This window comes from Myotis myotis, unplaced genomic scaffold (assembly GCF_014108235.1).
Source record: "Myotis myotis isolate mMyoMyo1 unplaced genomic scaffold, mMyoMyo1.p scaffold_m19_p_13, whole genome shotgun sequence".
NCBI classification, from domain to species: domain Eukaryota; kingdom Metazoa; phylum Chordata; class Mammalia; order Chiroptera; family Vespertilionidae; genus Myotis; species Myotis myotis.
The window spans coordinates 55,415,387-55,435,991 of record NW_023416317.1 but is presented as its reverse complement, the minus strand read 5'-3'; the positions used below and the strand labels follow the sequence as shown (position 1 = coordinate 55,435,991).

The window sequence follows — 20,605 nt, the reverse complement described above, 5'->3', positions numbered from 1 at the left end:
GGAGGGGGTGAGAGCGCTGTCTACCGGGGCGTGAGAAACAGCCAGCACCAGGCTGCAGGATGATGGATGGGAGCTCAGTGCCTGATCCGCAGGGAGCTACGCCCGTGCGATGAGTCACCTGGGCGTGGATGCCCAAGTCTGGCCGTGGTTCTGGGGAACTGTCTTTCCCCTTTAATGTGCACCCCCCCCCCCCCCCCCCCCCGCCATGGCCACCAAGGACAACTGCCTGGGACCCGCGTGGTGCCTCCACGCGCCCTGCCTGAGAACAGCGCTCAGGCCTACGGAGGCGTCCCCTTCGGGACACGGCAGCCTGGCTCCCTAACAGCCAGAGGTTAACTGGGGACTCGGTCCCTCCACCATGTGGTCCCCCAGGAGGGCTGGGCTGGGTCCCCCAGGAGGACTGGGCTGGTCCAAACACAGGAGCCAACCACGCTGGACTACGCTGGGCGATCACTTTCGAAAGGCACCTCTCAGAGACCAGCTCTTATTTAAGGCAAAAAACACAAAAGAAAGAAAATAAACAAAAACACCCGTGATCGGGAAGGAGGCCGAGCGCAGAGGTGGCCCCTCATTAAAGCCCCGCCGTCACGTGGCTGCACTCATCTCCCCGAGCCTCAGTGTGTCCTCCTTTAAGTGGGGACGCACCGCCCACTGCTGCTTCCGAAGGTCACCGCAGAGGACAACAAAGGCCAGAGCCCAGGCCTCGTCCAGGGCGAGGGCTGGTGGATGCAGAGGCCGCGTTCTGCGTGGACCCGGGCTGCTCACCTGGATCATCTCGGCCACGTAGCTCTCGGGGCCCGTGTACTCCGTGGAGTCCTTCACCTTCACCAGGACGATGAAGCACAGGTAGTGCCACATGTTGTGCTCCTCCTTGATGTGCTCCTCGAAGGTGACCGTCTTGTTGTCAAACTTGTCCCTTTCCAAGCCTGCAGAGGGCGGGAGGCGGCCCGTGAGCAGCCCAGGCTGGGCTCCTGGGCCCTGTCGGCCTGTCTGTCCACAGGAGGGCTGGGCTCCTGGGCCCTGTCGGCCTGTCTGTCCCCAGGAGGGCTGGGCTCCTGGGCCCTGTCGACCTGTCTGTCCACAGGAGGGCTGGGCTCCTGGGCCCTGTCGGCCTGTCTGTCCACAGGAGGGCTGGGCTCCTGGGCCCTGTCGGCCTGTCTGTCCACAGGAGGGCTGGGCTCCTGGGCCCTGTCGGCCTGTCTGTCCACAGGAGGGCTGGGCTCCTGGGCCCTGTCGGCCTGTCTGTCCACAGGAGGGCTGGGCTCCACACCCGTCTCTATAGGGATCGAACCTGCAACCTTGGTGTGGATGATGCTCTAACCAACTGAGCAGCCCGGCCAGGGCCCAGTGTATGGAAATTCTTTGTATTTTTCTTATGACATTTCTGTAATTCTGGAAATTATGTCAAAGAAAATGCATTAAACTATTTTAAAGGAAGCAACATCTTTAAGTGTTTAAGTGGAAAAATGCTCATTTTGGGGCTGACCAGTAGGAAATGTATACAGTGTTTAGTAACTGTGTTACGAACAACCCTCAGCTCCTGGGTCCTGCACGAGTAGTTAGTTCCATGGACGTCCTGGTCCCGCATGGTTACGTTAGTTCCATGGACGTCCTGGTCCCACATGGTTACGTCAGTGCCATGGACGTCCTGGTCCCACATGGTTACGTTAGTTCCATGGACGTCATGGTGCCACATGGTTACGTTAGTGCCATGGACGTCCTGGTCCCACATGGTTACATTAGTTCCATGGACGTCTTGCAGCCACCGAGATGGCTTTGGTGCCCACGTGCCTTTCCCCGGGGACCTTCACTACTGTCACCCGCACCGCGTGGTCCTGGCCTGGGTGGCACCTGAGCCAGCTCCTCCGAGTGCCACCCTGAGGTGGAGGGGTTCATGTCACCTCACCCAGGTCACAGGGAGCCACTCGGCTCAGATATGCGACTGACTACAGCGAGGACGTGCAGGTCGAGGCGGGAGCTCGCTCAGAGCCGGTCTGACTCCGCGCCCGGGCTCTGACCTCTGGGCACTGAGCTCCCGGCATTGAGCGCCCGGCACTGAGTGCCCGGCTCTGAGCGCCCGGCATTGAGCTCCTGGCACTGAGCGCCCGGCACTGAGCTCCCGGCACTGAGCTCCCGGCACTGAGCGCCCGGCACTGAGCTCCCGGCTCTGAGCTCTGGGCACTGAGCGCCCGGCTCTGAGCTCCCGGCTCTGAGCTCCCGGCTCTGAGCTCCCGGCACTGAGCGCCCGGCTCTGAGCTCCCGGCACTGAGCTCCCGGCACTGAGCTCCCGGCACTGAGCGCCCGGCTCTGAGCTCCCGGCACTGAGCTTCCGGCACTGAGCTCCCGGCTCTGAGCTCCCGGCACTGAGCGCCCGGCTCTGAGCTCCGGGCACTGAGCGCCCGGCACTGAGCGCCCGGCACTGAGCTCCCGGCTCTGAGCTCCCGGCACTGAGCGCCCGGCTCTGAGCTCCCGGCACTGAGCTCCCGGCACTGAGCGCCCGGCTCTGAGCTCCCGGCACTGAGCTCCCGGCACTGAGCGCCCGGCTCTGAGCTCCCGGCACTGAGCTCCCGGCACTGAGCGCCCGGCTCTGAGCTCCCGGCACTGAGCTCCCGGCACTGAGCTCCCGGCACTGAGCGCCCGGCACTGAGCGCCCGGCTCTGAGCTCCCGGCACTGAGCTCCCAGCACTGAGCGCCCGGCTCTGAGCTCTGGGCACTGAGCTCCCAGCACTGAGCTCCCGGCTCTGAGCTCTGGGCACTGAGCTCTGGGCACTGAGCTCCCAGCACTGAGCTCCTGGCTCTGAGCTCTGGGCACTGAGCTCCCAGCACTGAGCTCCCGGCTCTGAGCTCCCGGCACTGAGCGCCCGGCTCTGAGCTCTGGGCACTGAGCTCTGGGCACTGAGCTCCCAGCACTGAGCTCCCGGCTCTGAGCTCTGGGCACTGAGCTCTGGGCACTGAGCTCCCAGCACTGAGCTCCTGGCTCTGAGCTCTGGGCACTGAGCTCCCAGCACTGAGCTCCCGGCTCTGAGCTCTGGGCACTGAGCTCCCGGCTCTGAGCTCTGGGCACTGAGCTCTGGGCACTGAGCTCCCGGCTCTGAGCTCTGGGCACTGAGCTCCCAGCACTGAGCTCTCGGCTCTGAGCTCTGGGCACTGAGCTCCCGGCACGGGGCTCAGAGGCCCAACGCCATCACAGTGACCTCCTGCAGCCTGGAGCTGGGCACGGGCTCCATCCTAATCTCAGGGCCGAGGGGCACCCCAGAGACAAGACCCCGAGATGCAGGCATTTCAAGTCCTCCCCGCCGCTCGGCCCAGGCAGAGGCCGGCAGCGCCCCGGAGCCGCGCTCACCGCAGATGAAGCACGTCGTCTTGAGGATCTCCTCTTTCTTCTGCTTCTCGCTCCTCAGGTCGGCGAAGGTGTCGATGATGACCCCGAAGATGAGGTTCAGCACGATGATGATGACCATGAAGAAGAAGAGCAGGTCGTAGATGACGCGGGCGGCGAACAGGGGCTCCTGGAAGGAGGGCTCGGTCAGCGGGCCCCACCTCCGCCCCACGGTCCGGGCAGCGGGAGGGCTCCATGCACCAGGGCGGACGTCCCCTCTCAACACCAGGGGGCACCCTGACCCCCACATCACCCAGCAACCTCCTGGAGCAGAACTTAAACAGGATGTCAAGCGTTAAGGAGGCCACCACTTGGCTGAGCGCTGACCTATGAACCAGGAGGTCACTGTTCGAGTCCCGGTCAGGGCTCAGTCCCCAGGGTGGGACGTGCAGGAGGCAGCTGCTCAATGAATCTCTCTCGTGATTGATGTTTCTCTCTCTCTCCCTCTCTCCCTTTTTCTCTGAAATCAATAAAAATATATTTTAAAAAGGCCACCATTGCATCTCTTTTCATACCCTGTGTAAGTTGTGTGCTTTAGCCGGTGTGGCTCAGTGGATAGAGAGTCGGCCTGTGGACCGAAGGGTCCCGGGTTCAATTCTGGTCAAGGGCACATGCCCAGCTTGTGGCTCAATTCCCAGTAAGGGGAGTGCAGAAAGCAGCTCATCAATGATTCTCTCTCATTATTGATGTTTCTATCTCTCTCTCCCTTTCCCTTCCTCACTGAAATCAATAAAAATATATTTTAAAAAAATAAATAAAATCAATAAATTGTGAATTCTCTGAGTGCCCTGGGACCGCGTGGGCAGGGAGCTTCCTGGGAGCTTGGGGGTTGTGGAAACGTGTCCAGGTGGCCAGGCCCAACCCGAGGAAATGGTCACTCCAGTGTGACTGGGGACCAGCCCCTCGCACGGTGTCAGCGTGGCCGATGGAGAGAGAAGGTGCCCCCAGGAGCCGGCCCTGCCCGTCCATGCGTCCCCGCTCCCAGGCTGCCTGCGCGGCTTCTGTCTGTGCTCCAGCCCCGCCCCGCCCCCCCCCCCCCCCCCCCCGGTCCTCTGGGGACGCAGCCACCTCTTTGGACGGCTTCCTGAGCACGTCGCCCACGCCGCCGCCACTCCGCAGCCCGTGGCTCAGCACGGTGACGATGCACATCAGCAGGGTCTCGCACGTGTGCTCCTTGTCCTGCTCCGGCTCCTCGGCCGGGAGCAGCGCTGCGAACGCAGACAGAGCGAGAGAAGGAAATGAAGGCCCGAGCGCCACACGCCTCCTTCTGAAAGGCTGAAGTCCGGGCACTTCTGTTTTCACCACTGCCCCCTGCTCACTTCTCCAGCCAGGCCAGACCTGCCCGCCCACCTCGGAATCTAAACACGCCCCGTCCTTCTCAGGGGTAAACGCCAGCCCAGCGCTGAGCAGGCGTCTGACCTCAGAGAAGCTGCTCCTACCCTGAGCCACAGCCTCTCCCCTCGCAGCTGGGGGCAAGGCCACCAGGCTCCTCACTGCGGTGTTGTAGGGGCTACACCTGGCAGCATGCTAGAGCGGCTCCTCTGATTAAACCGCTTTATGCTGGAGGCTGTCCACTGCTTTTTGGAGGAAAAAAGCAGTGACTTTTCTACCTTCATTCTTTTCCCCAGTTGCAGAGAGAAGGGCCTTGCTGAAACACACATCTCATCATATCACTCCCCTTTCAACAACTTCCAGTCATCCGTTGGATGAAATGTAACCTCCCTAGCCTGACATGTAAGACCTTTCGTGATCTGACCCTTTGCCAACCTGGCCGGCTTCATTTCTTGCTATTCTTCTTCCTCATAAACCATATCTCCCTAAACCTGCTGTATTCTACTCCAAGCCTTCAGACAGGCTGCTCCCTCTAACAGAATGCCCGCCCCTCCGCCTTTGCCGGATAGTCCGCTGTTTTGGTTTAGCTGTCACTTCCTGGTGATACTCCCACTGCACTATGAGGCTGGGTGCCTATCTTCCGTGTTCCATCCTTACTCCCAGCATTCAGCAGCTCTCAGGTGACCCCCACCTGCCCGCCTGCCACCCCCCCACCCATGTCGCTGTAGCTTAGAATACAACGGCCCCTGGCAGACAGTGGGCCCCCAAGAAGTCCTGGCTGAGTCCATGAAGCCGGCCTTTCTTCCCACAGAGCCTTCTCTTCCCTGTCTCCCTCGGCTCCCCCAGCCTTTCTGGGTGGCCACCGGCCTCACGTCTGGGCCTCCAGAGGGGCCTGGCACTAACGCGGGGCTGCAGGCTACGGGGTCCTACCTTCCTGGGGTGCAGGAGTGGAGCAGTTCCTCCCAGCCCCCACCCGGCACACGTCCGAGAACAGGAACTCGCTGGCCAAGCTCTCACCGGCCTCTGGGAGAGAGAAGGACACTGTGATGCATAGCCTCGGGGCAGACGCCACCCCACAGTCCTGCCGGCACGCTCAAGGCGGAGATGCCCTGGCACGTCTGCTTGGTGACCGGGGCGGGGGCGGAGGCTGCTGGGGATCCGCACGGCAGCAGCACCTCTCTCCCCGGAAAGGCCAACGGCCGAGACTGACGCGCACAGCTGGCCGCGCAGACCCTGCCAGGCTCACACCGAGTCGGCACCGGGCCTGGCAGCGGCACCGGCGAAAACCCAGGTGGGACCCGAGAGGCTCAGACCCCGCGGGTCGGAGGAAACGCCGTTCTGTGTCCACCTGGAGGCTGCAGTGGCCGCAGCACCGGGCGGGGGACAGGCCGCCCGGCTCCGTCTCACCCACCCAGCCTGGTTCCCCGTCGCGGGCGCCTGGCGACCGGATGCCGACGGGTGGCATCTCCCTGAGTGTGTCCACGGTTTGCATGCAGGGCAGAGAGCCCCTGGTGCCACCCAGGTACGTAAGCTTTTTTTTTCATTCTCAGAGCTGGACCTCTCCTCTCTCCTCGCCATGAATGAAAATAACACAAGCCCGTGGTAAAAGCAAGAACGTCCCAGAAGGAGCCACCGCTAGCAGCTGGAGTATCGCCGTCCATATTTCAAGAAATGTGGACTTTTAATTTACGAAAAGCATGCCTGGCCCTGGCCGGCTTGCTCAGTGGTTAGAGCACTGTCCATTCCCGGCCAAGGCACGGACCTTGGTTGCAGGTTTGGTCCCCGGCCCCAGCTGGGGCGGCTGTGGGAGACAACCAATCGATGTGTCTCTCTCACATCAATGTTTCTCTCCTCCCATCCTCCCTCCATTCCACTCTCTCAAAAAAAAAATCCATGGAAAAAAATATCCTCGGGTGAGGATTAAAAAAACAAAAAGCATGCCTGACCTCCTGTAGCTATTGCGCCACCTCCCACCACGTCCGTGAAGGGTGCATGGCACCTGCAGGGCCCGCCGCCGCCCCAGGGGTGACTGCCACTCATGCACACGCCCGGCGCTCAGAGGCTCCCGGTTCCGGTCCGCAGTGAGCACCCCTCCGTGCACGCCTGTCCCCACGTGCGCCGCAGAGGAGACAGTCCTGGAAGCGGCTTCCTCCGTCAGGGACGCGCACGCCTGTCTCCGAGAGGTCACGTCAGTCTTTCAGGGAAAAGCTGTGCCACTGGCAGACGGGATCGTCATGAGTGAGCTCGGTGCAGGCTCTGGGCACGCCCCCTGCGCCCCCGAGAGGCCACACTGCGCCTCGGATACGATGAGAACCAAGCCTGTGTTCCAGGTTCCCGCCCTGGGTGTCAGGGAGACACCGCGCGGCTCAGGGCGCCGTGCCCCTGGTCGGGGACCATCGGGGAGCGCCCTCCATCCGCGGACCCAGCGCACCTGGGAGGGCGGTGTCGTTGGGCAGCGGGTCCACCTCCAGCAGGAAGTCGGCCTTGAAGAAGAGGTAGCCCACGATGGAGAAGAGGTAGACCAGGATCAGCGCCAGCACCGCCGTCAGGATGATGGAGCGCCCGTTGCGGGTGACGCTCTTGATGACGTTGAGCAGGGTCTCCTCTCTGTACACCAGGTCAAAGAGCTGCAAGACAAACAGGAGACGATGGGGTGCTTGTGGGGCGCCCCCGATGGGACGCACACCAACGGACAGGACTCGCCCTCGGGCAGCTCAGAAGCGTCATGTGGTTACCCTGCTCTTCTCACCTGCCCGTCTCCACAGTGAAGGGCGAGACGGTGGCAACGGGGGAGATAACCAGAGAAGGGAGGCGGGAAACAACAGCGGTGCCAGGGGCACGTTCAGCCTCGAGGTGCTGGGCGCAGAGCACAGGCTGCACCAGTGAGACTGGGCCTGGGCGGGGGGCTGGGGGGGCACCGGGGCAAGTGGGCACTTAAAAGGAAGCGAGGAAGAGCCAGGAGGTACAGAAGGCAAGGTCGATGTGGGTCAAAGGTTACCCAGCAAGTGAGAGCCGCTTCGGACGCCAGCCCCGGCCACGGAGGAGACAGGTGACCTTTCCCTCCCCACCCACCGCTCTTCTGACTTTAAAGCACAGACAAGCCCGGCTTCACGAAGGAAAAGGTTCTCCCACAGGAAGTTGCCCGTGTCCCGTGGAGAACACGTCAAAACCACAGGAAAGCACAGAGAAGAGCAATACCTCACACGTCACCCCACTCACTACCCACCCACGGCAACCGGACAGGCTATTTCGTCTCATGACGTTTGGGAAAAGTCACACACGCACACGCATGTTTACAGACACATTAACCGTCACACACGGCAACCTGAACCCGTTCATGCCGCTGACGACCACCCCGGGCCTCTGAGGAGAGGACGGGATCAGAAACATCCTCCTTGGCAAGTGCTGGCTGAGTCCGAGGAATCAAGAGCCCGGCCGGCCGGCTCCGTGGCTGAGCGGCGACCCAGGAACCAGGAGGTCACGGTTCGATTCCCGGTCGGGGCACAGGCCCGGTTTGCGGGCTCGATCCCCAGTAGGAGGCGTGCAGGAGGCAGCCGATCGGTGATTCTCTCTCATCATTGATGTTTCTCTCTCTCTCTCTCCCCCTCTCCCTTCCTCTCTAAAAATCAATAACAACATATTTTAAAAAAAGAAATAAAGGAACACAGAGGCAACACCTCCTGATCCGGGTTGCGGGCACCGTCTGTTATGAAAAGTAAAAGGCGGATCTGCTACGTCAGTGTGACCGGCCCTCCTCCCTGGGCTCCTGTGGGCTGACCTGCCCCTCCGTGGGGGGGGTGGGCTCCTTCCCAGATCCCGCCAACACTGCGCACAGAGGCACTACCTCGTTAGAGCAGGCACAGCAATCACAATCGAAAGGACGGATCTGTGTCCTGGCCAGTATGCTCAGTGGTTAGAGCACCCGTCTCTCCCCGCCCCCCCACACCCCCCCCAGACCGAAGGGTCGAGGGTTTGATTCCCAGTCAAGGGCACGTACCTGGGTTGCAGGTTCAATCCCTGGCCCCAGTCAGGGCATGTGCGGGAGGCAACCTATTGATGCGTCTCTCTCATGTCAATTTCTGTCCCTCTCTCTCTTCCTTTAAAAGCCATGGGGAAAATACCCTCGGGTGAGGGCTAAAACCAACAGGAGGGGCCAGGGGTGAGGGGCCCGGACCCTCTGGTTCGCACGGGGCGCCCGCGGGCTCACCAGCAGGCTGTAGAAGAACTCGTGCACGAAGAGCCCGAGAGCGCAGATGAGCAGGTAGAGCAGGTGGTAGAGGAACTCCACGTCCAGCACCATGGCGCGGTAGCCCCGCGTGAACGTGCCGCAGTTGCCCACGAAGCTCATCAGGAAGATGATCTTGTTGCAGACCTGGGGGCACGAGAGGGGCAGGCACTTAAGCACGACTGTGCCCTCCCCCCCCCTTTGCACCGAGTGCCCCCAAATCCACGGGAACTGCCCTGCGGGTCGAAGTCATTTCGTGACTTTGCTTTTCAGGCACATCCCAAGCGACGTGGTCGTCAAATGACTGCGGGGCCACGGTGACCAAGTGGCACTGGAATGCCACAAAACCCGACATGAGCACAGACCGAAATGACGACGCTCAAAATGAATCATCTCCGACACCCTTACGGGACAGTCAGACAGCCCTGCGACCGGCAGATGGAAAGCTTTCTGAAACTGTCGCGTCAGAGGCAGGACAGAGTGAAGTTTAGTAAGAACGAGGCAGTTCCTGCTTCCCCCTCGCTCCCAATTTCACGGGGAAGGTGGACCTTTTCTTGGGGAAAGAAAAGGAAGGGACTTTGGGATGTGTTCTATCCCCTGCCTCCTCTTCTGGGAATAATTCTTCCTTTTCCTTTGGGGGTGCAGCCCTGAACCAGTGTCGGCCCTGGAGGTCTGGGGGCGGGGGGCTCCATCGGCCAATCAGAGGACTGCACCCCGGCAGCAACAGCTGGCCCAGCGACAGGCAAGGACCGGATGGGGCCAGGGACACCTGGGTCTTTCCTGGGACGGCGGCAAAGACAACCCTGTGCCTTGCCCTGGCCTTGACCCTGAGAGAAGTCTGTCCTGCCGCCCCTGGAGCCTCTGGGAACCTCCAGGCCGGCATGGGAAGGCCGAGGAATTCTGCAGGGAAAGCCCTCCCAGCGTTTCCCACGTGGACTTGACCGCCGACCCTTTCCCACCTGAGAGGGTTCACCCGGAGCAGCCTCTGAAAATGCTGACCCAGGATGAGGCCCGAGGGCCTGATCCTGGCATTCGGTGCCGTGTCACCCGTGTGGGGACAGGTGGTCACCCGTGCGGGGCCAGGTCCTGCATGTCACACGCCTCTCCACGCGCCCAGACACACCTTCCTTGCCGCCTCGCCTGAGCCGTGAGCTTGACGCGGCTCCCTCTCCGCAGGCCCTGCTGCAGGCACCGCATGCCCCTCGGGGACAGCTACTGGGGCGCGGAATTACTCCAGCGCCTGCTTTGCCATCTCACGCCCATCTTTGCCAGTGACCTCAGCTTCCTTACACGCTCGGGCGGAAACCTCTGGAAGGCGGTGCCTCCCATGCCAACTCTCCTCCTTTTGCCTGGAACCCTCCAGCCCATCTTCCACCTCACACCAGCCGCCTCCGCCTCCGCCTCTGCCTCCTAAGGTTCTCCCATCATGCCGTTGGCTTCCACACGTCAGTTGTATGGAGACAGCAATCCCAAATGTCACCACAGACTTGGAAATCTCGATGCTCTCGCAACCTTGCTCCCCGCGCCCTGTGTGTGGCTGCCCTCTCGCCTCTCCTGCTCCGCGTGGCCTCACAGAGTGGGATGCTGTGTTCATATTCGATCGCTGGGCTGACTGGCTGGAAGCTCCAGTCCCAGCAAACCTGTGACCAGATCGGCAAGACTAACTGACACCTCAGCGGCACCGCCCTTCGTGCCGGACTGCCGGGAGGGCCAGTCCCTGAGCACGATCGCCGGGCCGCCACCCGGACCGAGAGGCCCCCCTTATCCCCGCCGGCGCCCGCGGTTTTACCAGCCGACCCGACGCTGCCTTCCTGCACCGCAGGCACAGGCCGAGGTCCCGGGACCAGAGGGAAGGCGTGCACAGGCGCACGTCCACAGAGCAGGGGCGGCGAGGGCCCGGACTCACGTTGAAAGCGCCCAGGAGGAACAGCGTGGGCTGCAGCCCCACGGAGAAGATGAGCCGCAGAATCGTGGACGCGATCAGCGCCCGGATGCCGTGGGGTTTGGGGAGCGCGATGACGATGGCCAGCGAGACGAGCATGGCCGTCCACAGCAGCCCCGACCAGTGCGGCTCCAGCGTCCCTGCAAGACAGGCGGGTCACGGAGCAGAGCTCGCGGCGAGCGCAGGGACAGGCAGCGTGGGCTCAACCGTACCTTCTCCCGCCACCTCTCCGGCCTATGGTCCCAGCGCCCGTCTCCAATTCCCAGCCCGGACAGAACCCTCCCACCCATGTCTGCCCTCCACACCTTCACACGTGTTCCTTCCCCTGGGAGACCAGCCCCCGTCCCGGTCCCCTTAGATCTTAGCTCGGATGTCACCCCTTGGGAAGCAGCCCCACCGTCTCCCCAGGAACCCCGTGCTGCTCTCTCAGCTTCTGTCCCCTGGGCACCCACACGGGACAGCTTTTCTAGTGCTCGCGTGGCACCCTACAGGCGCCCTCATATGCTTGTTCAAGAAATAAGACAGCCCTGGCTGGTGTGGCTCAGTGGACAGAGCGTCAACCTGTGGACCGAAGGGTCCCAGGTTCGATTCTGATCAAAGGCATATACCTCGGTTGCAGGCTTGATCCCCGGCCTTGGTCAGGGTGCATATGGGAGGCAACCAGTCGATATGTCTCCCTCACATCGATGTTTCTCTCCCCTCTGTTCCTCTCTCTCTAAAAAAAATCAATGGAAAAGTATCCTCAGGTGAGGATTAACAACAAAAAAGAAATAAAAGCCAGTCAGATTGCGTCACACTTCACAAGGGAAGGCGACGGGAACCCTAAATGTCTAATTTCTATGGGAGGCGCACGGGGGGAGTGCAGGTCCCCCCCTGCATCAGGGTCTTCGGGGGGGGAGGGGAGGGAGGCACCGTCCACATCGCCAGCGTCTGCTACAATCCGACCACCCCTGCGCGGACCCGGCTGTCTCCCCTGCTGCTGTGCTATTTAGAGTCCCACGGGCCGGCTTGGTTACATAACGTGAGCCGACGCGGCTAAAAATACAGCCCCGCACGCTCACGAGGAGCCGTTTCCAACGCCGCCACATCCTGCGTCCCCTTCGGCCGCAAGCGAGAGGCCCGGGACGAAGGCCGCCGGCCTCCATCCGCTCCGGGAGCAGGCGTGGGGGACCTGCCTTCCCGCTCTGCCCTCACGAGCTGTGGCTCGGGCTCAGCGTCTCGCCTTCTCTGACGGTTTGCCCACAGACACGGGAGGCGGCTAAGCTTTCTCACGGGTGCGCCGCGTGCCCGCCCTTCCTGTCCATGAGCACGGGCAGGGACTGCCACCCAAACCCGTGGGAAAGGGGCCGCCTCGTCCTGTCTGAGGGGGGCCCTGCGACCCCACGTGCTGCCTGGGTACGCCCAGGGGTCGGAGCCGAGGTGCAGGCCGCGGCCGCCCGCCGCTCTTCCCGGGGTCGCCCTGAACGCGAAGGCAGGTACCTCCCCGGGCGCCGCGGAACGGGTAGAAGAAGGCCACCAGCAGGTTCATGAGCACAGCCAGGTTGAAGGAGATGCTGCTCCAGAAGGACATGTTGCGGGCGCACCAGTACAGCACGGGCTGGGCTGCGGGGGGCGGGCAGGTGAGCGTCCACCCCGCACCCCACTTTACAGGCACCCATACAGCACGGGCTGGGCTGCAGGGATGCGGGGGGCAGGCAGGTGAGCGTCCACCCCGCACCCCACCTTACAGGCACCCGTACAGCACGGGCTGGGCTGCGGGGGGCGGGCAGTGAGTGTCCACCCCGCACCCCACCTTACAGGCACCCGTACAGCACGGGCTGGGCTGCGGGGGGCGGGCAGTGAGTGTCCACCCCGCACCCCACCTTACAGGCACCCGTACAGCACGGGCTGGGCTGCGGGGGGCGGGCAGTGAGCGTCCACCCCGCACCCCACCTTACAGGCACCCGTACAGCACGGGCTGGGCTGCGGGGGGCGGGCAGTGAGTGTCCACCCCGCACCCCACCTTACAGGCACCCGTACAGCACGGGCTGGGCTGCGGGGGGCGGGCAGTGAGGGTCCACCCCTGCACCCCACCTTACAGGCACCCGTACAGCACGGGCTGGGCTGCGGAGATGCAGGTGAGGGGGTACCCCCGCATCCCACGCTCACAGCAGTGGGGGCGTCGCGATCATACCAGCTGTTCCCCCCCCCGGGAGTCACTCGCGCCCACTGTGCGCCCCCCCTGCGCCCCGCCGGGAGCCCGCCCGCCCGCCGCCTGCGCCGCCTGGACCCACCTCGCAGCTTCTTCTGCCAGTTCATCTCGTTGAAGAGGTCCTCTGAGCGCAGGAAGAAGTCGTTGATCTTGCTGCCCTGCTCGTCGCGCTCGGTGGTGTAGTAGATGCGCAGCTTGGACTCCTTGGTGAGGAACTCGCAGATGCTGGGCACCGGGAAGACGATCTGCTCCATGGTGCGGTCCAGCCGGACGATCTGGGGCGGGGTGGGGGTGGGGGAGCGTGAGCAGCCGCCTCTGACCCCCTCTCTGGCCCCCCCACGGGCCCTGGCGCCGTATTCAAGGCGGCGAGCGATACAGACCCGGCGAGGCGTCTCTGACCACCCACCCCCAGGCCGGCGTGTCTCCGATCCGCGTAAACCGGGCCGGGTGAGTCCGGCCCGTGTGCTCCTGACCTCAGACCAGTTTCACTAACTTATTGAACCTGCTTCGTGCACACGGCCACGGGGCTCCAGGCCGGGCTGTCTGTGCGTCTGTCCATCCACAAGCAGGGCCCCGGGTCCCGCGTGGCCCCGAGCGGCAGGCGCCCACGTGGCTGGTGCAGCCGCGGGACCCGGGCTTAGCTTTGCCGCCCCGTGCTGAGCAGCGCCCGGCTGGCGGCTGGCGTAACGGGCAGCGTCCGGCCCGCGGTCCTTCCTCACCCGGCGAACTCGGGTTACGTTTCCCGGACAGGAGCCTTAAAGGGCCATCGCCGGGTTATCCAGTGCTGTCCCACCTCGGTGTCACAGACCTAAAACGGGCGCGCCGGGGCAGCGCTCCCTGTTCCTACACTCGCGTTGCTGGGCCCCAGGTGGACACCTCACAGGCTCTCTCCAGCTGCCCAGACCGGCTCAGCCCCCAGAGAGGAGGCAGTGAGGTCAGGGCTGTTCGAACCCTAAGACACGGTGTGAGTCACACCTGGGGGCAGAGATTTAAAGGGGGGGGGGCGTACAAGGGGGGCCTGGCCTGTGTGTCTGCGTCCCTGCAGAGTCCGGAGGAGTCGGGTGAGGCCGGCCACACCCTCCACTGGCTCTCAGCCCTGGCGGGAGGTTCTGGGGGACACGGTCTTCAGACCCCCGGTGCTCAAGTCGAGCTGGAGATCAGGTTCCGGAAGCTTTGCATGGCCCTGATTCTGTCCTAAGCCGACCTCACTGAACTGAAGGGTGGGGGTTGGTGGCTAGAGCCCGCCCGGAGCTGGCCCCCCAGGGCACAAAGGTGCACACGGGGCTCAGGGACCGACACACAGGGCACCGAGGCCCTGGGGCTGCCGCCTGGGTGACAGCTCCGCCCCACGGCGAGGCCAGGCCGCTCTCTGCTGTCTCAGGTCCCGTCTGCAGTGGACGAGCCCGTCCAGCTCATGGAGGGCGAGTGAGTCTGTGAGTGTCCGATCACAGTGACCGCCACTCCTGTGTGCGCAGCCCCCCGAGGTCCTCACTGTCTGCGGCACAGTCCACGCTTCTCGAGACCTGACAGGGCTCTGCGGGGCTGGCCCCGCACCCTCGCCCGGCGTCACCCCCATCTGCCGAGCGCTCCCTGCTGGTCTCCGCCCCTGTCAGTCCCGTTTTCCTTAAGGTCGGGCTCGGGCGTCACTGCCTCGGGGGAGCCTCCTGACCACATGCTGTGCTGCAGCGGGTCCCCTGCCGGACCTGCTCGTCCTGCCTCCTGCTCGTCCCGGGGGCCTGGTCAGAGCTCGCCACGGGCGCCCCCTCCTCCCGTGGGGACAGCGCCCCCTCCTCTGGAGCCCCCAGCAGATCGGGCCGCCTAGGCCCTCGCCGGACGTTCGGCACCGAGTGCGGGCGTGTCCGGCAGGTGCTGCCGCGTTACCTCGATCTGGGCCGTGTGCTTGGCGTAGAACTCCAGGGCCTCATCCCCGTCCACCTGGCCCCCCGGCTTCAGCATGCTCTGCAGCTCCTTGTTGTGCCGCGCCAGCTGCAACACAGGGCGGACGGTGGTGTCCCCGCGCCAGGCCACGCTCCCGCCCTCTCGGGGAGCGGCGAGACGGGGTCCTGTACAGCCCAGGCCTCCGTCCAGAGGGCGGACACCCTCTCGGTGGCCAAACGCACCAATGGAGGAGCTGAGGGCAGGGGCTAGCGACCTCGGCCCAGCACCGTCACCGTTTATATCTAATTCCTGACCTTTGGTGGCGGGGGCGGGGGGGAGAGCCGGCAGGAAACAGGCCCTCAGCCCAGCCACGCGGCCACACCTGCGGGGCAGGCACCGGGCCTCCTGAAAGAGGAAGCTCCCCAGAGCCCAGTTACTTGGGAAGAGGATGACGACACGGGCGCTTGGGTGCCGGGTGGAGGTGACCCCCCAGGCAAACAGAGAGAAGGCACAGCACGGGCTGGCCCCGGAGGCTCCGGCCATGAAGGCAGCAGCCGGGCGTGAGGCAGCTCAGACCCTGACCCTTGTTTCATGTGTCTCCAGCCCCGTCATCACCCATCTCCGCGTCCCTGCCCAGCACGGCGGCTGTTAGAAATGGGGGGAGGGGAGAGGGGGGTTTCCAGGGACGTGACCCCAGCACCGTGGGAGGGGAAGCGTCCTGGAACTCAGCACTCGGCCAGGCGGCCCTTAGCGCCCGGGAACCCCCGGCATGGACAGAGCCAGCACAACTGGGTGACGCCAGGAAGGAGGGAGGGGCACGCGGCGAGGTCCCGGCAGCGGGGGGGGGGGGGGGGGGGGGGCGCACCTGGTGAGCTAAGATGTAGATGTTGTGGCCCACGATCCGGGGGGAGGCCGCTCCGTCCTCGCCATTCTCCTCGTTCTCTCCCTCCTCCGGTTCCTCCTCCCCCTCCCCCTGCAGGTAGGCCTTCTTGATCACCTCCACCTGCAGGGAGGACCCGGGACAAGACTCCGTAAGGGCTCCGGGGCCTCCATTGGCAGCACCCCCGGGGCAGCCCCCTCTCGCCGGCTCAGCACCTTCCCATGAGGCGGGGACACGCCTCGGACTCGTCTCCACGCGGCCACAGGCCATGACCCCGCTCCCACCGACACGGAAATGCTCGCCTCTGCGCCTGCCCAGACCAGGAGACCCTCGTGTGCTCAGGCCCTCTCCTCCAGAAGGGACAATGGCTCCCAAAGTGACTCCCATAATCAACACGGCACAGGCGAGGATAGAGCCAGCCTTTCCCCATTTCCCCGTTTCCTCCGGCCAGTTCTCACCGCCCCCCGCCCGCCCCCACCTGTGCCATTTCAGGAAACACAGGAAACCCGGGCTTGTAGGGACAGTGAGGAAGCTGGTTCTTCGACCTCCGTTTCCCGCCCCCACAGCCCAGTCTCAGGGACCCTCCCGGCACCCGCTGCGTGCGAGCTCCGAGCTGAGTCCCCTGACGTTTCAGGGAATGTCGGGCTCACACACACTGCTCGGCTGTCCACGGAGCCGTGTACTCGGGGAAACAGACGCGGAGAGGCCGGGGCTGCCGTATGACCTGGACCCCGTGACCGCGGAACCGCACGTGTGGCCCGTCTCAGCTGAGAGCTCACTTCCCAGAGGGTCCCTGCACCTGCCTCCTGCCCCACCGGCCCCACCTGCCCGACAGGGGGCAGGCCAGCCCGCGGGGCCCAGGCTGTGCCGACACCAGTCCGACAGGTTGCTCACTTTCCCACCCGTTCTCTCTGATACCAAACTGCACAAACGAGCTGCATAGGGTGTGGGGTCCAGAGCACACACGTCCACATACGTGCACACCCCCCACTTGCACACACCCACACCCACACACGTTCTGGACATCAGAGCTTCCCTGCTATGTGGGTTTGTTCCAGAAAGCCTGCGACTCCTCCCGCAGCCCAAAGGGTGTCACTCACCCACAAGGGGGCGACCTGGGCACCGGTGGCACCCTAGCCCTGGCTGTGAGGTCCCCAAGACGAGGGGGGGTGCTCTTGGTTCAGGGGAGTGGAAGGGGTCTCTGCAGGCACTTGTCCCCACTCGAGAGTGACAAACTCCCCCCGCCCCCAGTTGCATAAGCTGTTACATGAGCCAAGGAGGGACACTCCCCGGCCCGAGACGGAAGAGCGCCATTCACAGGAAGACGCGAGGGACCGCAGCCCGGCCAGCGTGCACGCGGGCCCCCCGCAGGGAAGTGCTGGTGCCTCGGCCAGGCCGTCGGTCACACTTCATCTCGTGGGAAAAGTCCAGAGAGCCGGTGCTCAGCCACATCCCGTCCGGGGGCCGCTCTCACCGGGCCAGCGCCCGCTCCGAGCTGGAGTCACAGCCCACCGTGAGCACCGCCCTCGGCAGCACCGCCACCACCAAATGCTCGCGCCAGGACGCTCCTGTCGCCAGGCCGTCGGCAGCGAGAGGAGCCGCGCGTCCGAGCTGGGGACAGGGGCCCCAGGTGGCCGCGAGGAGGGGAGGAGCGAGGAAGCTGCAGTGCCGCACGGTCCCTCTCGTCTCAGACGGCGGCCGCGAGGTGCCGTCATCCTCCCCCTCGTTGGGACGCGGCCTGAGCTGCGCCCCCACCCCCTGACCTGGCCCCCCAGGAGCCCCGGCCGCGCCGGCCCCGGCCGCTCACCAGCTCCTTGGGCCGCATGTTGTAGAGGATGCGCTCGGCGTTCTCGCTGTCGTGCCTGCTCTCCATGATGGCCAGCAGCAGCTTGGAGGCGTTGTTCTGCGGGAGACAGAGGCGGGCATGGGCGGCTGCGCGGGCCCGGGGCTGTGACGGACGCGTCCCCCAGGCAGCGCCGGGCCAGCACGTGAAACAGCACCCGCTCCAGGCGGGCAGCACCCCCCGTGCCGGACACATCTGCACCGCCGGGGGGGTCCAAGACACACATTTGCTTGGGCATCGTTTCTCCCCAGCGTCACCTGGTATGATTCTAGCGGAAAGTGGACATTTAAACGTGGTGCCCTCCCAGGGACAGGGGTCAGGGGCAGCTGCGGTCCAGCCCCCGCGCCTCAGGGCGTGTGGGCACAGAGGTGCCGTCAGCCTCGCCGGCCGGGCAAGGGGCACTGCAGGCCACGCCGGAACAGAGGGGCTCCCTGCTGGTGGGTCTGCACGGTCAGCAGTACTGCTCGTCAGCCCGGCCACCCGCCGGCCGAGGGCCTTCTTGGGAAGCGGAGGATGGCAGCTCCGCCTGCAGCCCGTGCCACGCGGGCCCTGCATCTAGTGCAGAAGCACCGCCTCTCACGTCAGCGTCACCACGGTGACCGGGCCACCCGCGGAGGCCACACCCTGGCCCCCGATCCTGGGTGCCTGCCCTGTGCTCAGCCACTTGCCTTCAGCTCCAGCACCAGGTCCATCCGCTTCTTCCCCAGCGGGTTGATGTCGTTCAGGATCAGGGCCGTGATGATGTCGATGCCGTTGGACTCGTGGGTGGCGATGCAGTTCTGAGGAAACACAGACACGCACATGCACACACAGGCACAGCATGCACACACAGGCACGCACATGCACACAGGCACAGCATGCACATGTGCGCACACATGCACGCACGCGACGCCATCGACAAGCAGCGGCTGCTCTCAGGAAGCTAGCGGTTGGTCCAAAAATCTACTTCCCCAAGAGGCCAAGGTCAAAAGGTCAAAGCTGATGGTCCCCCTCTCCTGGGAATGCTGGTGGGGTCAAAGCCTGAACCGCCCGTGTCCCCGCGTGACCTCCAGGCTGCCTCCTGCAGGGCCAGGCGCTCGCTCCAGCCGGGCTCAGCCCTCCTGCCACTAAGGAGCCACGTTCTGGGTGCGGCACAGCTTTGAAAACAGGCCCGCCTCCCGGTCTCAGGTTAACTCCCCCTGGAGCATCTGCCCCCAGTCAGGTCAGAGCGGGGCCTTTGAGCGGAGCCAAGCCCCGCCCCGCGAGGGCCTGCCCACACCTGTGACAGGTGAGCCTGCTCCTCACTGCTGGCGGCGGCCTCAAGTCCAACGCCTCCCTGGGCTGGGCGGGCGGGCGGGCGCCCTGTGGCTTCTGAGTCCTCCCAACAACACCGGGGGATGACCGGCCCTCCCCCGGCCCCTCCCTCCCGCAGGGACGCACCTGGTTCTCGTGGCAGGGCCCCTGGCAGTACTCGGTGAGGCTCTCCAGCGTCTGGTTGATGAGCGCCACGTTCCGCTCGTTGATGTAGAGGCCGAGCAGCCCCAGGCCGCCCGTGGTGCTGCCGCAGATGCAGTCCAGGAACTGCAGCGTCTCGCACACCAGGTTGTAGTTGGTCTTGTTGTTCTGGCAGCGGAGGAAGTTCTGCGAGCGGCAGCAGCCAGGCCGCGGGGCACGGGCGGGAGAAGAGGGAGAAGGTCACTCACCCGCAGTTTTTGTTTTTTAATTTTTTTATTGATTTCAGAGAGGAAGAGAGAGACATCCATGATGAGAGAGAATCACGGATCGCTGCCTCCTGCACGCCCCGCACTGGGGATCGAGCCCGCAGCTCGGGCCTGTGCTCTAACAGGGAATCGAACCGTGGCCTCCTGGTTCCTAGGTCGAGGCTCGACCACTGAGCCCCGCCGGCTGGCTCACCCTGCTGTTCTAACAGAATCGGATGGGTCAGTGCCCTGGACGTAGGAACAGTTACGCAGAGACACACAGCGCCCGGGGAACTGAAGGGTCAGCCCGAGGGTGGTCAGCCGTGGACATGGTCTGTGGCCATGACCATCGACGCGGTGGCCGGCTCCCTAGGGTGACTTCACAGGGGATGCAGCAAGGGAGGGCTCGTCTCCGACCACCCACCTGAGACCCCCGCGGCCTTGCCGAGTTCCCGTTTTCCTCTTTCCACTCCAGCCCACCCGCCCTCTCACCAGGTGCTGAGCTCACAGCATCTGACGTTTTCAGAAAAGATGAAGGTGGGGTCTGAGTGCCGAGTGCCCAGAGCCCTGCAGGGACCTGGGGGTCTGTGTGGGGCGTCCACTGATAAAGGGGGTGAGTGTGAGTGTGTGTGAGTGTGAGTGTGTGCGTGTGTGTGAGTGTGTGTGTGTGTGAGTGTGTGAGAGTGTGTGTGTGTGTGAGTGTGTGAGAGTGTGTGTGTGAGAGTGTGTGTGAGTGTGTGAGTGTGTGAATGTGAGAGAGTGTGTGTGTGTGTGAGTGTGTGTGTGAGTGTGTGAGTGTGTGAGTGTGTGTGTAAGTGTGTGTGTGAGTGTGTGTGTGTGAATGTGAGAGAGTGTGAGAGTGTGTGTGTGTATGTGAGTGTGTGTGTGTGAGTGTGTGTGAATGTGAGAGTGTGTGTGAGAGTGTGTGTGAGAGTGTGAGAGTGTGAGAGTGTGTGTGTGTGTGAGTGAGTGTGTGTGAATGTGAGAGTGTGTGTGAGTGTGTGTGTGAGAGTGTGAGAGTGTGAGAGTGTGTGTGTGAGAGTGTGTGTGTGTGTGTGAATGTGAGAGTGTGTGTGTGTGTGTGAGTGTGTGTGTGTGTGAGAGTGTGAGAGTGTGTGTGTGTGTGAGTGAGTGTGTGTGAATGTGAGAGTGTGTGTGAGTGTGTGTGTGAGAGTGTGAGAGTGTGAGAGTGTGTGTGTGAGAGTGTGTGTGTGTGTGTGAATGTGAGAGTGTGTGTGTGTGTGAATGTGAGAGTG

At 63.8% G+C, this 20,605-nt stretch overlaps 1 protein-coding gene across 7 annotated transcripts in view; it reads right to left on the bottom strand.

Annotated features, from left to right (window-relative positions):
• ITPR1 (inositol 1,4,5-trisphosphate receptor type 1) overlaps positions 1-20,605 on the bottom strand; it is a 171,257-nt gene that overhangs the window by 10,857 nt on the left and 139,795 nt on the right. For all 7 annotated transcript variants that reach the window (XM_036333366.1, XM_036333367.1, XM_036333371.1 and 4 more), the window contains 14 exons: positions 19,090-19,290; positions 18,339-18,449; positions 17,635-17,730; positions 15,813-15,950; positions 14,951-15,055; positions 13,152-13,344; positions 12,358-12,480; positions 10,843-11,018; positions 8,919-9,083; positions 7,143-7,338; positions 5,642-5,734; positions 4,448-4,587; positions 3,344-3,509; positions 766-926 (listed from right to left, as the gene is read on the bottom strand). In XM_036333366.1, coding sequence (XP_036189259.1) covers positions 766-926; positions 3,344-3,509; positions 4,448-4,587; positions 5,642-5,734; positions 7,143-7,338; positions 8,919-9,083; positions 10,843-11,018; positions 12,358-12,480; positions 13,152-13,344; positions 14,951-15,055; positions 15,813-15,950; positions 17,635-17,730; positions 18,339-18,449; positions 19,090-19,290 — 2,064 coding nt within the window. The remainder of the gene's footprint in view (positions 1-765; positions 927-3,343; positions 3,510-4,447; positions 4,588-5,641; positions 5,735-7,142; positions 7,339-8,918; positions 9,084-10,842; positions 11,019-12,357; positions 12,481-13,151; positions 13,345-14,950; positions 15,056-15,812; positions 15,951-17,634; positions 17,731-18,338; positions 18,450-19,089; positions 19,291-20,605) is intronic.